The 18,249-nt window shown below is 35.8% G+C and overlaps 1 protein-coding gene across 1 annotated transcript in view; it reads right to left on the bottom strand.

Annotated features, from left to right (window-relative positions):
* The window catches only part of SPHK1 (sphingosine kinase 1), a 57,235-nt gene extending 40,913 nt beyond the window's left edge, over positions 1 to 16,322 (bottom strand). Inside the window, exon 1 of the mRNA XM_074260813.1 lies at positions 16,224 to 16,322. Within this exon, the coding sequence (XP_074116914.1) occupies positions 16,224 to 16,227 (4 nt within the window). The 5' untranslated portion in view covers positions 16,228 to 16,322. The remainder of the gene's footprint in view (positions 1 to 16,223) is intronic.
* Between the last annotated feature and the right edge of the window lie 1,927 nt (positions 16,323 to 18,249).

Genomic DNA, 18,249 nt, shown 5'->3' with positions numbered 1-18,249 from the left:
GAATTAGTGGAAAACGGAAGAAATCACAGGAAAGTAGGATCTGTGAATTGGAAAAGATAAAGAATTCCCAAGAAAGTAGGATTTGTGAATTGGAAAAAGAAAATAACTCACTAAAAAACAAATTTAGTGAAATGGAAAAAAATTCCATAGAGCAAAACAACTCATTTAAAAACTCAATTGGACATATACAAAAAGAAGTTTAAAAAAAAAAGCTAATGAAGAAAATAACTCATTAAAAATCAGAACTGAACAAATAGAAATGAATGATTCATTGAGACACCAAGAATCAATCAAACAAAACCAAAAAAAAACTGAAAATCTGGAGAAAAATGTCAAATATCTACTTGGCAAAACAACAGACCTGGAAAATAGATCTAGGAGAGATAATCTGAGGATTATTGAACTTCCTGAAAATTATGATGAAAAAAAGAGCCTAGATACTATTTTACAGGAAATCATCAAAGAGAACTGCCCAGAGGTAATAGGACCAGAAGGTAAAATAGACATTGAAAGAATTCATCAAACACTTTCTGAAAAAGACCCTTAAAAAAATATTCCACAGAACATTGTGGCCAAATTTCATAACTATCAGACCAAGGAAAAATTATTACAAGCAGCCAGGAAAAAACAATTCAAATACCAAGGTGCCACAATAAGGGTCACTCAAGATCTGGCTGCCTCTACATTAAAGCATCGAAGGGCGTGGAATCTGATATTCTGAAAGGCAAAAGGACTTGGAATGCATCCAATAATAAACTACCCAGCTAAGTTTAGCATTTTCTTCCATGGAAGAAGATGGACATTTAATGAAACAGATGAATTCCATTTGTTTCTAAGGAAAAAAACAAACAAACAGATCTAAACAAAAAATTTGATCTCCAATCACAGGACTCAAGAGAAGCAGAAAAAGGTAAAACTCTTGAGAACAGTATTTCTGTTGTGGATACACATAAAGTCCACATGTATAATTTGATTTTACTAATATAACCCCCCCCCCAAAAAAAAAAAAAAAAAGGAAGTGGAAATGGAAAGGGGATAGTGTCAGAAAAAGGGAAAAAGGGAGATAAAAAGAGGGAAACTACACCCCACAAAGAGGCAAAGAAAACCTATCATATCTGAGGGAAGTTAGAGAGGGGGAGGAACATTGTGTGACCCTTACTTTCATCAGAATTGGCTCAAAAAGAAAATTAATTGATATATTGGTTTTACAGAAAATTCTCTCTCACCTCATTAAAAAGGGGGAGAGGAAAGGGGAAAAGGAAAAGAGTAATAAGGGAAGAGTACAAGAAAGGGAAAGGGATTTAAAGGGAGAAGGGAGGGATAATAAAGAGGGAGAGCTGCGTGATGCAAGTGAGACTTATAAGTTTAATACTGGGGAAGGGGTTCAGGGGGGGACAAGGAAAAAAGCATAATCTGGGGATAATATGATGGCAGGAAATACAGAATTAGTAATTTTAACTGTAAATGTGAATGGGATGAACTCTCCCATTAAGTGGAGACGGATAACAGACTGGATCAAAAGTCAGAACCCTACAATATATTGTTTACAGGAAACACATTTAAAACAGGGAGATATATACAGAGTAAAGGTAAAAGGCTGGAGCAGAATATTTTATTCTTCAAGTGAAGTAAAAAAAAAGCAGGGGTGCCCATTCTTATCTCAGATCAAGCAAAAGCAAAAATTGACCTAATCAAAAGAGATAAGGAAGGAAACTATATCTTTCTAAAGAATAGCATAGACAATGAAGCAATATCAATACTAAATATATATAATCACTAAGTGGTACAGCATCTAACTTCCTAAGGGAGAAGTTAAGAGAGTTGCAAGAAGAAATAGACAAGAAAACTATAATAGTGGGAAATCTCAACCTTGCACTCTCAGAATTAGATAAATCAAACCACAAAACAAATAAGAAATAAATTAAAGAGGTAAATAGGATATTAGGAAAATTAGATATGATAGATCTTTGGAGAAAACTGAACGGTGACAGAAAGAAGTATACTTTCTTCTCAGCCGTTCATGGAACCTATACAAAAATTGACCATCTATTAGGACATAAAGATCTCAAAATTAAATGTAGGAAGGCAGAAATAATAAATGCCTTCTTCTCAGACCACAATGCAATAAAGGCTATATTCAGTAAAAAGTTAGGGGTAAATAGACCAAAAAGTAATTGGAAACTGAATAATCTCATCTTAAAGAATGACTGGGTGAAAGAGCAAATTATAGAAACAATTAATAATTTCACTCAAGATAATGACAATGGTGAGACATCATACCAAAATACGTGGGATGCGGCTAAAGTGATAATAAGGGGAAATTTTATATCTTTAGAGGCTTACTTGAAGAAAATAGAGAAAGAGAAGATCAATGAATTGGGCTTACAACTTAAAAAGCTAGAAAAAGACCAAATTAAACCCCTCCCAATCAAGTAATAAACTTGAAATTCTAAAATTAAAAAGAGAAATTAATAATATTGAAAGTAAAAAAAAAAACACTATTGAACTAATAAATAAAACTAAGAGTTAGTTTTATGAAAAAAAAACAATAAAATAGATAACTTTTGGTAAATTTGATTAGGAAAAAGAGAGAGGAAAATCAAATTGTTAGTCTTCAAAATGAAAAGGGGGAACTTTCCATCAATGAAGAGGAAATTAGAGAAATAATAACTTTGCCCAACTTTATGCTAATAAATTTGATAACCTAAGTGAAATGGATGACTACCTCCAAAAATATAGGCTTCCCAGATTAACAAAGGAGGAAGTAAATTTCTTAAATAGTCCCATTTCAGAAAAAGAAATAGAACAAGCTATTAATCAACTCCCTAAGAAAAAATCTCCAGGACCAGATGGATTTACATGTGAATTCTACCAAACATTCAAAGAACAATTAGCTCCAATGTTATATAAACTATTTGAAAAACTAGGGAATGAAGGAGTCCTACCAAATTCCTTTTATAACACAGACAAGGTACTGATACCCAAATCAGGTAGGCCGAAAACAGAGAAAGAAAACTATAGACCAATCTCCCTAATGAATATTGATGCTAAAATCTTAAATAAGATATTAGCAAAAAGACTACAGAAAATCATCCCCAGGATAATACATCATGATCAAGATTTATACCAGGAACACAGAGCTGGTTCAATATTAGGAAAACTATCAGTATAATTGGCCATATTAATAACCAAATTAACAAAAATCATATGATCACCTCAATAGATGCAGAAAAAGCATTTGATAAAATCCAATATCCATTTCTATTAAAACACTTGAGAGTATAGGAATAAATTGACTTTTCCTTAAAATAATCAGTAGCATCTATTAAAAACCATCAGTAAGCATCATATGTAATGGTGATAAACTGCAACCGTTCCCATTAAGATCAGGGGTGATACAAGGTTGCCCACTATCACCATTACTATTCAATATTGTATTAGAAATGCTAGCTTTGGCAATAAGAGTGGAGAAAGAGATTAAAGGAATTAGAGTAAGTAATGAGGAAACCAAATTATCACTCTTTGCTGATGATATGATGGTATACTTAGAGAACCTCAAAGATTCTAGTAAAAAGCTATTAGAAATAATCCACACCTTCAGCAAAGTTGAAGGATACAAAATAAACCCACATAAATCATTAGCATTCTTATATGTCACTAACAAAATCCAATAGTTAGAATTACTAAGAGAAATTCCATTTAAAGTAACTACTGCTAGTATAAAATATTTAGGAATCTATCTGCCAAGGGAAAATCAGAAACTATATGAGCAAAACTACAAAACATTTTTCATACAAATTGTCTTATCTAACCAATTTGAAAAATATTAAATGCTCTTGGATAGGGCAAACAAATATAATAAAGATGACAATACTACCTAAACTAATCTATTTATTTAGCGCTCTACCAATCAGACTCCCAAAAAACTATTTTAATGACCTAGAAAAAAATAACAACAAAGTTCAACAAACAAAAGGTCAAGAATTTCAAGGGAATTAATGAAAAAAAAAATCAAATGAAGGTGGCCTAGGTGTACCAGATCTAAAATTATATTATAAAGCAGCGGTTACCAAAACCATTTAGTATTGGCTAAGAAATAGACTAGTTGATCGATGGAATAGATTAGGTCCATAGAACAAAATAATTAATAACTTTAATAATCTAGTGTTTGACAAACCCAAGGACCTCAGCTTTTGGGATAGAACTCAATGTTTGACAAAAATTTCTGGGAAAATTAGACATTAATATGGCAGAAACTAGGCATTGACCCCACACTTAACACTGTATACCAAGGTCAGGTCAAAATGGATTCATGACCTAGGCATAAAGAATGAGATTATAAATGAATTAGAGGAACATAGGATAGTTTACCTCTCAGACAAGTGGAAGAGGAATGAATTTATGTACAAAGAAGAACTAGAGATCATTATTGATCACAAAGTAGAAAACTTTGATAATATCTAATTGAAAAGTTTTTGTACAAACAAAACTAATGCAGATAATATTAGAAGGGGAACAATAAACTGGGAAAACATTTTTACAGTCAAAGGTTCCAATAAAGGCCTCATTTCCAAAATATGTAGAGAATTGACTCTGATTTATAAGAAATCAAGCCATTCTCCAATTGATAAATGGTCAAAGGATATGAACAGACAATTCTCAGATGAAGAAATCGAAACTATTTCTAGCCATATAAAAAGATGCTCCAAGTCATTATTTATCAGAGAAATGCAAATTAAGACAACTTTGAGATACCACTACACACCTGTCAGATTGGCTAGAATGACAGGGAAAGAAAATGCAGAATGTTGGAGGGGATGTGGGAAAACAGGGACACTGATACATTGTTGGTGGAGTTGTGAATACATCCAGCCATTCTGGAGAGCAATTTGAAACTATGCTCAAAAAGTTATCAAACTGTGCATAGCCTTTGACCTAGCAGTGTTACTACTGGGCTTATATCCCAAATATCTTAAGAAGGGAAAGGGACCTGTATGTGCAAGAATGTTTGTGGCAGCCCTCTTTATAGGGGCCAGAAACTGGAAACTAAGTTGATGCCCATCAATTGGAGAATGGCTGAATAAATTGTGGTGTATGAATATTATGGAATATTATTGTTCTGTAAGAAATGACCAACAGAATGATTTCAGAAAGGCCTGGAGAGACTTACATGAACTGATGCTGAGTGAAATGAGTAGGACCAAGAGATCGTTGTACACTTCAACAACAATACTATATGATGATCATTTCTGATGGATGTGGCCATTTTCAACAATGAGACGAACCAAATCAGTTCCAATAGAACAGTAATGAACTAAACCAGCTACAGCCAGCAAAAGAACTCTGGGAGATGACTATGAACCACTACATAGAATTCCCAATCCCTCTAATTTTGTCCACCTGCATTTTGGATTTCCTTCACAGGCTAATTGTACACTATTTCAAAGTCCGATTCTTTTTGGACAGCAAAACAACTGTTTGGTCATGTATATATATATATATATATATATATATATATATATATATATATATATATATATATATATATATATATTGCATTTAATTTATACTTTAACATATTGAACATATATTGGTCAACCTGCCATCTGGGGGGTAGGGAAAGAGGGGGAAAATTAGAACAAAAGGTTTGGCAATTGTCAATATTGTAAAATTACCCCATGCATATATCTGGTAAATAAAAACTATTTTTAAAAATTCAACATAAGGTCTCTAACCAAATGAAAAGAAGTACAGAAGTTCATTGAATAAAACAATTAGAAAAGAATTTATTTTTAAAATTCACTAAAAACAATTCATTTTTTTAAAAAAATAAAAGAATTCCTTACAAATTAGAATTGGGCAAGTAGAAGTTAATAACTTCATGAGATATCAAGAAACAATAAAACAAAATGCTCCAAAGAGTTCAGGGGAGGGAGGCAAATAACATGTTGGGTGCCTTCTTCTAGATCTCTCAATACAACATGGACATTGATTGAGCCCATAGATAGTCTCCTGGTTTTCCCTTACTCTTGGCACATAACTAGTCTGCCTCCTTTTAAGTCTTGTAGTTCTCTGCTGCTACCCTTTATGGAATTCTTGTATGCAATTCTTCATTATTAATATGGGAATTTTGTCCAGAATATATTAGCTTGCACTATGCATATACAGAGACCTATTGGAGAGTCTCCTTCTTAGAACCTCCTTCTTAGAAACTCTTCTTAGAATCCTGAAGAAACTCTGAAGCTTATATTTACATATTGAAGGGATATAAAACAAGTTTCACCTTGCTCAGGATTGATTCAGTTTTCTTACTTGGAACTCAGAGTATAAAACTTGGAATTCTCTGAGAGGGGAGGAGAGAGAGAGAGAGGGAAACACTCCCTCTTTGGACCAACACAGGTCAGTGTAGTTATGTAAGTATCAAGACTAAACTAATTTTGTCACTACATAAAGCGTGATAAGATGAATTCCAGCTGACCCCAAGTCCCTAATATATATAGAGTCAATGTATTCTGGAAGTTGTGTATAAACCAGGGGATAATCTTGATTCTCTTTTTTTCTTTTCTTTTATTATTTTTGGTTGGGAGAAGACCTTTTTAAGCACCAAGGTTAATAGTACTTAACAGAATTATGTAAAATGATGATTCCTTATTAACATTGTATAATCATGAATTTGGAAATGAAGGTAATCTTCAAAATTGTGTACTATATGTAGCCCTGTATCCTTGTGGGAGAATTGTTATTTTCTGGATTTTTTTGTGAACATGAATTTCTCTGAAAGTCTTTGTTATATGATAGCAGGGAAAATATAAAAAAGAAAGTATTTAATCCTCCCCAAGTCACTAGAGAAACATCCAGATTTTGAGATTATAGACTTCTGACAAAAACACTCTGGCTGACTTTCTAGGGACAGCAAAAGTTTGATGAGGAGAACATAGGAGGTAGGCATTTTCTCCACACCTCCAACTCAGTAGGTGTGTAGTTATAGAATTTAGTCACAGGTTTTAATGTGACAATAAGATGCTAAATAACTGCAAAATTGAAGCCATGCTTTTATGAAACTAAAACACTTCAGGAACTCAGAAAGAGAAAAGTGATTGGTTAAAAACAAGAATAGAAGTCTGAGAGCCAATAAGAGGCTAGATTGCTAGCTCTGCAAGAAGTTTGAGAAACTGTTCCAGAAGTGGAGCTTAAGAAGGAATCATTTTTAATGAAAGAATAGAGAGAAACTGTCTTTTTTTCCTACCACATTGCTCTAAAGCAAAAATATTCAACTTGTAGTTGTATCTACCAGGGAGCAAAGATACATATTCTAGATAGAAATGGATACAGAGTGGCACCAACTCTAGCAAGGAAGCAGTTTTGAGTAATTCAATACAGTGTCTCAAACAGTAGAGACATTATACCCGAAAGGATCTGCATGTGAACTCTACAAAGAAATAAAAGGATTTCTAGGGCCCTGTAATACCAGATGTTGTGAGCTGCCTTTACCACCTGTGAACCTTACGTTTGTGACTCATCACCATTGTACTCTCAGTTTAAGTTCAATCTTTTCATGTATTTGTGAGAAAGAATGTCCTGGTTTTATGAGAATAGTTAGTAACTATTAGGTTTTCTCTGCTACCTTGTTAAATGCCTTTGCTACAAGCTGATTGGTCCTACTTGCTGATTTTTCATTTGAAGTACATTGGCGGGGACTTGTGGCTGTAATGTTAGTCATGCAAGTAATCTACAAGGTTATTCCTAAAATCCAAAGAAGTAGCCATCCTCTGGGGACCCCTCAAATGTGAGTGTAAGTTGTAGGAGCATTCTAAGGGATATGAGCTGTGTGGCCCTAAGTAAGTCATTCAAATTCTGAGTGCCCTCCTGGGAATCCTAGAAGGCTAACTTGGAGAAAAGTCAATTGCTTTGGTAGAAGTTCCCTTATCAGGAGCTCCATATGTCTAAGAAATCAGGTCTGATCAGCCCATCCAGACCCAAGATCCTGGGCTGTTTCTGAAATGCCTCCCTAGTTCATAGAGGTTCTTAGGCAGAGGGAAAAAAGGAAGAGAGGACTGAGAACCACATGCCAAATAGACTAATGAAATTCCCAGAAGACTTCCTTCTGAGAATCAGGAAGGGGAATTTGGTACCTCTGGAGTCCAGGGGCAAGAAAACTGGACTGCTTTTATCCTTTAAATAGCCAAAATAAATAGGCTATAGGGTTGGGTGTGTACACAATTTTCCTAAGGCTTTTATTTGGAATGTTTTCCACTTTCACATCACTCAAGCTAAAATGTGTCCTTGGGCTGTACCCAAAACAAACAGCTGGAATGGAAATAACCAGAAGTCCAGAAATGCAGCAGCAGCAGCTCCCATCCGCTTAGCATTTGGAGAATTATATAATAGTCTATGGGTATGTTACACCCACCTGACATTGGATTTGAGCCTGCTTCCTAGAATGTAATTAAGTCCTTTCTCATCACAAACCTCAGAAATTCCCCCCAAGCAGTTACTGGGAATGCTTGTCAAAGGTGCCTTGCTGCTCTCATAGCAATTGCCTGTCCTGTGCTCAGGGCTCTGACTTCAATAAATTTGATATGATGTAGCTAAAAGGCCCCAGAAGCTCATTAACAAGGAGTTCATGGGAAGTAGGGTAGGTTTCCACTGTTCAGGGTCCTGGGAAGAAGGTGAAAGAAAAGACTATTGAAAAAGAAAAAAAAAAGATGCAGTATCTCTTAAGAGCTTATTATATGTCAAGCAAAGTTTTTTAAACTCCATAGGAGATCTTTTAGCTGAATGTGGAGAGCCCAAAATTATGATTATCAGTAATAGTTTGATTTGTATATCAATGTTATATACTTATTTATCTGGGGTCAGGTAAAAATTTCTTAGGTTTAAAGGGGCAATGAGTAGAAAAAGTGTAAGAAGCCCTGTACTATCCTAGAATGTCTCTTTATATACATTCTTCTCTCTATTTTTCTACAGAAAAATAGATATGTGTGTCCTTTTCCAGATTTATTTATTTATTTAGTTGTTTATTTGTTTTGTTTTGTTTTTTTGAGTAGGTGAATAAGGAAATTCTTTGACTCAGTTGTTATCTAGCCTTAAGCATTGAATGTATGTGGCCTTGGTCAAACTGAGATCTGTTGTAGACCTTAGCTTAAAAAGGCCAAGGTCTCCCATTGCATTTTGCCACGGACCCAGATAGATGGCTCTGGAGGATAAAGTGAGGCAGGTGACTTTGCACAGCCCTCCCTCACTTCAATCCAATTCACTTGCATGTCATGGCATCACCTCCCTGATGTCATGATCCTCTTCAAGAATGAAGGACAAACAACAACTCTTCTCTCTACTTATACAAACACCACATGCTCTATACTATTTCAATAGGCATCTGATTGGTCACTATTTCTCCTTCCCTCCCACTCCATTCCAATCCATCTATCTTCACTCAGCTGCAAACTGATTTTTCTAAAGGTGGATCTGACCATATCACCTTCCCCTTCCTCAAACCCGAGATCAGTAAATTACATTGGCTCCCTATTATCTCTAGAATCAACTATCTAAATCTTCTGTTTGGAATTTTAAATTTTTCATAATCTATGGCTTCCTACTTTCTTTCCAGTCTTCTCATACCTTGCCCTTTTCCATGTGTTCCAAAATCCATCTATATTTTCTTTGAATATATCACTTCATCTTTCAGTTCCCTTGCTGCCTTTAATACTAGTTGTCCTCCATGCCTGGAATGATCTGTGATCTCAAAAATCTATTCAATTTCCCTGGCTTCCTCCAAGCCTCAGTTCAAATCCCATTTTCTTTAGGAGGCCACTCTACCTGCCATTGCCTTCCCCTTTCAGATTATCTTTACTTACTTTGTAGACTCTCTTCAATTTATCGATGGGTTTTATGTCTATAGGTTATCCTCAGTCTGGTTTTACAGAGTGTGGCCACTGTGCATACTAAAGCTTTTTGGAAACCCAGGTGAGTGTTGAGTACCTGGTAGACATTAAAGGTGAAAGAGCAGTCCTGAAAAGGGTTAAGCAAGTCCTTACACTGGAGATGCTAGTTTCTCTTGAAAATCCCCTACACATGTGAACTCTGCCCCTGCTGGACTGGGCAGATGAAGACAATTTGTTCCAATGGCCATGAAGGAAAACTTAGAACTTGGTCAGAAATTGAAGATTCCAAGGTCATCCACTGTATCTAGGACCACAGACAATCTTCCTGACTTTTCTCTTGCCCTGGACTCTGATGACTGGAAGAGAGAATGAGAGAGAATGAGGCTATCAACTTCGTGCAATTGCTTCACTTAAATTCAATAAACTTACAAGTCAAAACATCACCCCATTATGTCATTGGTCCTCTTGAAATGAAGGATAAACTACAACCTTACTCTCTATATATCTTCTATGTACCTAGACATTTACATATTATTTCCTCCACTGAAGTGAATGCTCCTTGAGGGCAGAGACTGATTTTTGCTTCTGTTATTGTTGTTTGCCTTTCTTTGTAGCCCTGGGACTTAGTGCTTGGCACATTGTAAGCACTTAATATATTTGTTGACTGACTGCCTGACTTGACATATGAAGAAGAAGTGAAAAAGTTCCTGCCTCAAGAAGCTTATAATCTAACTGGGGAAGATAATATGAACATATTTAGGAATATACAAATTAGATGCAAATAGGTACAATATAATGGAAGAGGAGAAGAGCTAGCAACTGAAATCAGAAAGACTTAATATTGAAAATGATATTGGAGTTTAATATTGAAGGAAAATAGGGAAGCTAAATGTCAAAAATTGGGAGCAAGTGCTAGAGAAAGTTTGGGCAAAGAGAACACAGAGATGAAAGATAGAATGGGACATGATATACTGAATTACACACAGATTCTTGTTTTTGCATCCCTTTCACAGAAAATGTTAGCCTTTCTCCTCTTTTCTATTCAGTTGCCTTCTATTTCCGTTTTTCTTCTCCGTAACACAATTATTTAAGCACTTTCAATTGCCAATAAATGGTGGAAAAAAAAAAAAAAAGAATGGGACATGATAAAAAGACAGCAAGATGGCTCAAGAGCATCAGAAAGACCTAAGTTCAAATCCTGCTTTGGATTCTTACTAGCTGTGCAACCTGTTTACCTCAGTTTCTCATCTGTAAAATGATGCAGAGAAGGAAATGGCAAATTACTCCAGTTTCTTTGCCAAGAATACTCCAAATGCAGTCATTTAGAATTGGACATGACTGAAAAATGTCTGAACAACAATAAAAAGGACCTGTAAATGGACTGTACTTTATGTGAAAAGGAGTAATGTGTAGGAAGGTCAGATGGGGTCAGAATAACAGAGTCTATTTTTGATCCTCGAGGCAAAAGGGAGCCACTGGAATTTATTGAATAGGGAAATGACAGGATCAAATCTGTGCTTTAGGAATATCACATTGATAACTATGTAGAACAGTGATATTAAACTCAAATAGATTCAGGGGCCAATAATCCATAGATGTCAGCTACATGTTGACTTAATTTTAAAATATGATGTTATCTATACTTTCTTGTGTTTTTATTTTGTTAAATATTTCCCAACTATATTTTAATGTGGTTTTAATGTGGGGACAGGTTAAATACTCACTCAGAAGAGATGCTGAGGAATATTTGACATCTGGAGGGATTGTGATTTGGGGAACCTTATTAGGAGTCTACTGCTATAGATAAAGCAAGTGAAGAGAAGGGCTGAATGAGGTGGGTGGCCATGGGAGTGGAAACAAAGAGATAAAGTGAGAGAGGTGGTGGTGGTAGAACTGGAAAGACATAACAATGGATTGGATGTGTGGGATGAGGGAATCAAGAATGACTACAAGGTGGCCAACCTAGGTGACTAGAAGGATAAGTGATATACTTGACAGTAACTGGGAAGTTCAAAAGAGAAGTGTGTTTGGGATAAAAAGATAAAGAGTTCTGTATGAATACTAAGTTTGAGATACTCATTGGATATTCAGTTTGAAATGTCTGCCAGGTAAGTTGCTGGTGAAGAATTGGAGATGAGAAAAAAAAAATTAATTAAAAAAAAAAAAGAACTGGAGTTTAGGAGAGAGAGGCTAGGACTAAATATATAAATCTGAGAATCGCCCACATAAGATGGTAACTGAATATATAAGAGTTGATGAGGTCACAGAGAGACAGAGACAGAAAGCTGGATAGAGATAGATACAGAGAGACAGAAGAGAGAGAGAGAAGAGAGCTAAGAAGAAAAAGATCCTTGGCATATATCCTTGCAGGATGCAGGATAAGGAAGGGATTCGGGCAGCAAGCATTTATCAAGTTCTTACTATGAGCCAAACTCTGAAGATAGAAAAACAAAAAAGAAAAAAGAACAGTTCTCATCTTCAAAGAACTTAGATTCTAATGGGGAAAATGCCATAATAGGGCACTGAAAAGGGGAGAAAGGATCAAAAGAAGGGGAAAAAGGGATAGGGAGTATGGTAGTAAGAGCCAGAAGAATCAGCAGCACTTATAGGAGGGGAATGAAACATGGGCCCAGTTCCCAAAATAAAGGTACTCACCAAGGGGAAAGAGAGCCAATATAGTGGAAATTTGTGCCAGAGAGAGAAGGTCCTAGGCTTTGAGGAAAGTTCCAAGGTGAGAAACCTTGATTAGAATTATATTGGTAAAGTTCAGAGGCCAGAAATACATCCAAGAAGGAGAAAAAAGGAGACTAAAGAGTTGTCAAATAGGTAGAAGGATCATAAAAAAAGAACAATGTAATAAAAATTAAGAGAAGAAGGAAGAATACCAGAAAGGGATAATGGTCAACAGTGTAAATGGTGGCCAAAAAAAAAAGTCACGAAGAGTGAAAATTGAGAAAAGACCATTGAATTTGGCAATTAGGAATTGAGGAGTTCCAGCTCAAATGAGTAACAGAATGTAAGGTTCGATATTTTCTCCAATTCTTTGACCTCTCAAACCTCTTCAAAACTTTGGAAAGAGCAATTTCAGCTAAGTGATGTGGTTGAAAGCCAGATGAAAAGAGCTGAGTGAGAAGAGAGGAAGTAGAGGCATGTTATGGTGGGAACTCCCCCTCCCCACCAAAAATTAAGTAGTCACTTCCAGACAATGATTTATTTGGCAATGCATATGGTTGCAAAACAAATCAGACAAGGCTCTCAGTAGCCAAGGATGGCAAAACTTGGCTTCTACACAGTTAATATGAAATTTAGAAAGAGTAAAAAATAGAAGATTATAGTGATAGAGGCATCTAGTTTCTCATTGAGGGAGGGCATTGGGAGATGCTCCCCTTATAAGGAGAGGGAGTAGTTTTGTGATTTTCCTTAAATCAGGTGAACTTTAGGAAGGGAGTAATCTTATGACTTCTTCAAAATCAGGTAATTTACAAGAAGCTAATCAGCCTAACAAAATGGTAGATAAAACAATAGCTAGATAATACAGTGAATAGAGCACTGGCCCAGAAGCTAGGAAGACCTGAGTTCCAAACTGTACTTAGATATTTAAGATTTATTGGCTATGTGGCTCTAGGCAAGTCACTTAACCCAATTACTTCACACGTTCAAAACCCCAACAAAACAACTCACAAAATGGTGGATAAATATAACAATGGAGATACTACTTATTTAACCTTTATAAGATTACTTGTTGTCTTGAGGATGTGGGAGGTGAAGGAGGAAGAAAAATTTAGAACACAAAGTCTTACAAAAATGAATGCTGAAAATCATCTTTACGGGTATTCATGTAATGAATGTAATGAATACCAAAAAATTGAGGCACTAATGCTATTTTTTTAAACAGAAGAGAATGGGGGCAACTTTTTTTAGGTTTAATTCTTGCTCTGCCGATTACAAGCATTGTGGTACTGAGCAAGGTGCTTAACTCAATTACCTCAGTGTAAAATGAGAATAATATTAGAACTACCTATTTCATAGGGTTGTTTGGACAAAAGCTCTCTGCCAACCTTAAAGTTCTATGAGAATGTGAGCCATGAACTATGATTGAGAGACTGGTAGACTTAGAGTTAGAAAAGATCTTGATGTGGGTCTAGTGGTAGAGAATTAAGGTGTGGTCAAAGCAAAGCCTAATCCTACTTTGGACTTTTGCAAAGATTTAGGATTCAAAATTGTCTTTTTATTGGCAGTCTGAGGCTTGATTCCAGTTGAAAAGAGTCAGTGCCCCTAGGCCTAGATACTTATCATGGAGTTTCAAGCTACTTAATCTCAGATCTCCAACTGAATAAAATCATTTTGAAGGCTTTTTTCCCCCCCAGAGCCTGGAATTTCCTGAAGAGAATTGGGCTACCCCCAAAAAATCAAGGGGGGGTGATTTGAACAAGATCTCCAATTGAATGAAGCCACTTAACCTGTCTGGGAACATATGCTTTCCCAGACTTTTTGGAGTCTGAGACTCCAAATCTCCCTTCTTTTACAGATCAAAGGGGACACCTATTGCTTCCCCCAAAAGTCAAAGGGGACAGTTTCAGTTCACCCCTGTCAATCTGACTTCAAATCTCACCCTTGACATTTACCAGTTATGTGGAACAATCAATTAATCTCTCTGAGCCTTAGTTTCCTCACCTGAAAAATGGAAACAATGCTTCCAAGGGATTACTGTAAGGTAAGATGTACATAAAGCACTTTTCAAACCTTAAAATGCTACAAAGAAATATCAGCTATTAATGATTACAATTATTTTTGTTGTTTGTAGTACCACTTAGGAAAAATATTGTTACCATTAGAATAATCTATTTTGAGAAGCTAAGCATATTCTAAAGTTTTTGATTAAATGAAAGTTACCAGATAACAAGAGTCAAGGTCAGGGAGACAGGGAATGAGAGAGAGGGGGAAGAGGAAGAAGGGTCAGGACTTTGGTCTTCAGGGCATGATATCTAAGGAAGCACTGCAATAATTCTTGCAGCATCTTAGCTTGTCCTTCACAATCTGTCTTGACAACAATCACATCTGTGCCAAAGAATAGAAAACTGGGACAGTATTCTTTTCAAAAAGATTTCTGGCTTTGCTTTTGCAGACTGTGAGATTGAAAAAGACAGATATCTTCCTCATGTTGGAAGGAATAAGGTGACTTCTAAATACCCGCAGTTTTTCCATAGGAAGATGAGTTTCTTCCCTAAGGTGCTCCTTATCACTTTACCTTGTACCCTTTTATGGGCTTATCTTTCCCTGCTCCCTACCCCTAAGGGAGTGAGGGTCAGGCTTTCCTCCCCCAATTGGATTATTTCCATGGTTACATTGCCCTTTGCCCTGCTGCCATCCCCAGTCAATTGTTTTTGCCCCAAGTAAAAAAAAAAAAAAAAAAAGTTCCTGCTCTACCATATGCCAATATCCACAACTCCCTGAATTTCTATCAATTTTCAGAGACAGAACTTTAAGCTTTTAGGAGAAAAAATCCCTCAACAAAATGCAAAATATGTTTAGCAAAATATTCTTTGGGCTCCTTCTTATCTTTTGTCAGGCACAACTGTTAGTGTAAACATGATCTCATTATTGAATCTTCCCAGTTCCACAAGTAACTTTTAATCATAGCCTTTATCAATTCAGGAGCCAGTTTGACTCTGGGAAAACTGAGCAGGAGCTTCCGGTGTCGTGTATGTGAATAATTGTAGCAATAGTAAACCATAGAGTGCATACATCTTCTCTTGTGTGCATATCCTATTCTGTAACATATTAATATTGTGAAAAGTTGCAAGGGCAGTAAGAATGTCCAATTTTAGGTCTTGTCTAGAAACTAGTACCTTATAATAACAATACAATAAAATTAAATAGTGACAAATTATTAATTACCATTGTTGTTGAAATAAAAAACATAATTAAAAGAAGAAGCAAAAGGCAAGGCAATTTGACCTTAAGGAAAAGCATCAATATCATTGAGAAATTAAAAGATATGATGTGAAAAATTCAGCAATAATAGATTTAGGCCACTTTGGCATGACCATAATTTCTAGCCTTGGAGGAACAGTTGAAATTCTGATATATCCAAGAAAAGGTTGATTTCCCCCTCTATATTAGTCTATCACATAATCAAGTCTTCCAAATTAATATTAGGCCAAATGTCTAGCAGTCAAGGCCCCTATTAGTCAAGGATATCCTCTCAAGGAGCCAGTATAAGAGCTGGGTGCAGTATACAACTGTAAAACTGGGTGACTGAGATTTTGTTCTAGAGAGCTGAAATATAAAGGATACTGTGGAGTTTCTGCTTCGTGAGTGGAGTATCTGCCCTCTACTTACCCATCTTCTGGGTCTTCGGTCGTCACCGGCTTCCGAGGAAGAACTAACACAGAGACGAGTTGCCAAGCTCGAGAGGTGTTTATTTCTGAGAGAACCACATAATGGCCGCCCCACCCTTCTTTGGTCCGTGCTTAACTAGTACAATGTAAAGCTCTCTAACCAATCAACTAACACCACTACACCTTGACAAATCATTTTTGCGCATATGAATTTCTTCCTTATATGGTACCTTTATAGCAAGCAAGCTTATGATTATGTAATCCCTAGCATCATTACCCCTAACAGGATACTAATAAGTATTCTTCAGCAGCTGAAGAAGAACTTAGTGTCTACTTAGTAAGGATAATTAGTTAAAATAGAAAGGTATGGAATGGCAGCTAGAGCTGCCTCTTAGGTAAAACTCCTGGGAGTTTTGTGTCACTCACGTAACATGTATTTCATGCTATTTGCCTTAGATGCAAGAATACCTATGCAGTCCCATCCAGGAGACATTGATGAGGCACATGTACCAAAGCTACTTAAAATTTTTCCACTTGTGACTCCTTTTCACCCAAAAAATTTTTATGTGATCTGGTTATGCAGGTATATAAAATAGGTTTACAAGTCAAACATTTACTGATAAATCATAAAGAAATTTGTTTTAAAATAATCCTTTGATATACATATAAATTTACAATTTATTAAAAGATGAAATCAAATTTGCATATCAATGAGGTAAATGTGCTTGTTTATTTTTACATAAAGAATTAAATCTTGAATGCAAATTAAGATAGTTCTGAGGTACCACTACACACATCTCAGATTGGCTAAGATGACAGGAAAATATAGTGACAAATGTTGGAGGGGATGTGGAAAAACTGGGACACCGATACATTGTTGGTGGAATTGTAAATTGATTCAACTATTCTGGAGGCCAATGGACTATCAAACTGTGCATACCCTTTGATCCAGCAGTGTTTCTACTGAGTTTATATCCCAAAGAGATCATAAAGGAGGGAAAGGGACCCACATGTGCAAAAATGTTTGTGGCAGCCCTTTCTATAGTAGCAAGAAAGTGGAAACTGAGTGGCTTCCCATTAGTTGGAGAATGACTGAATAAGTTATGGTATATGAATGTTATGGAATATTATTGTTCTATAAGAAACAATCAACAGGATTATTTCAGAGAGGCCTGGAAAGACTTACATGAATAAAGCTAAGTGAAGTGAGCAGAACTAGATCATGATACATGGCAACAGCAAGATTATACAATGATTAATCCTGATTGATGTGGCTCTTTTCAACAATGAGATGATTGATGCAGTTCCAGTGGTCTTGGGATGAAGAGAACCATCTGCACTCAGAGTGAGGACTATGGGGACTGAATATGGATCACAATATAGTATTTTTACTCTTTTTGTTGTTGTCATTTGCATTTTGTTTTCTTTCTCATTTTTTTCCTTTTTGATCTGATCTTGTCTAGCTTGATAATTATGGAAATATGTATAGAAGAATTGCACCTGTTTAATATATATTGGATTACTTGCCATCTAGAGGAGGGAATCAGAGGAAGGGAGGAAAATAATTTGGAACAATAAGTTTTGCAAGGGTGAATGTTGAAAATAATCCATGCATATGTTTTGAAAATAAAAAAAAAAACTTTAATAAAAAAGAATTAAATCTTGGTGGAATATTTACCTTTTAATGTCAAATTTTTCATGATCCCCACTTTCAGTTACTTGATCCTTTATGGGGTTGCTACTCACAGATTAAGAAGCTTTAGTGTATATGGAATTATGCTAGAGGATAAGAACTGAAAGACAGAACCAAAAAATAGTCCCTACTTTCAAGAAATTCATATGAGTCTGGAAATGCTAGAGGCTCTGAGACAATGAGTGATTTAGGATCATTACATGAGGGGGATGATAGGGTAGAGGAAAAAATTCTTGCTTAAGAAAGTAGTGCTACATTTGGAGGCATTACAAATTGTCCCTTAGAGTTTATGGGAGTCAGAAATTCAAAGAGCAGAGAGCATTTTGGGGCTGGC

The sequence above is a fragment of the Sminthopsis crassicaudata genome, chromosome 4 (genome assembly GCF_048593235.1).
Source record: "Sminthopsis crassicaudata isolate SCR6 chromosome 4, ASM4859323v1, whole genome shotgun sequence".
Classification (NCBI taxonomy): domain Eukaryota; kingdom Metazoa; phylum Chordata; class Mammalia; order Dasyuromorphia; family Dasyuridae; genus Sminthopsis; species Sminthopsis crassicaudata.
The sequence above is the reverse complement of the archived record's forward strand: the minus strand, read 5'-3'. Positions and strand labels throughout refer to the sequence as shown.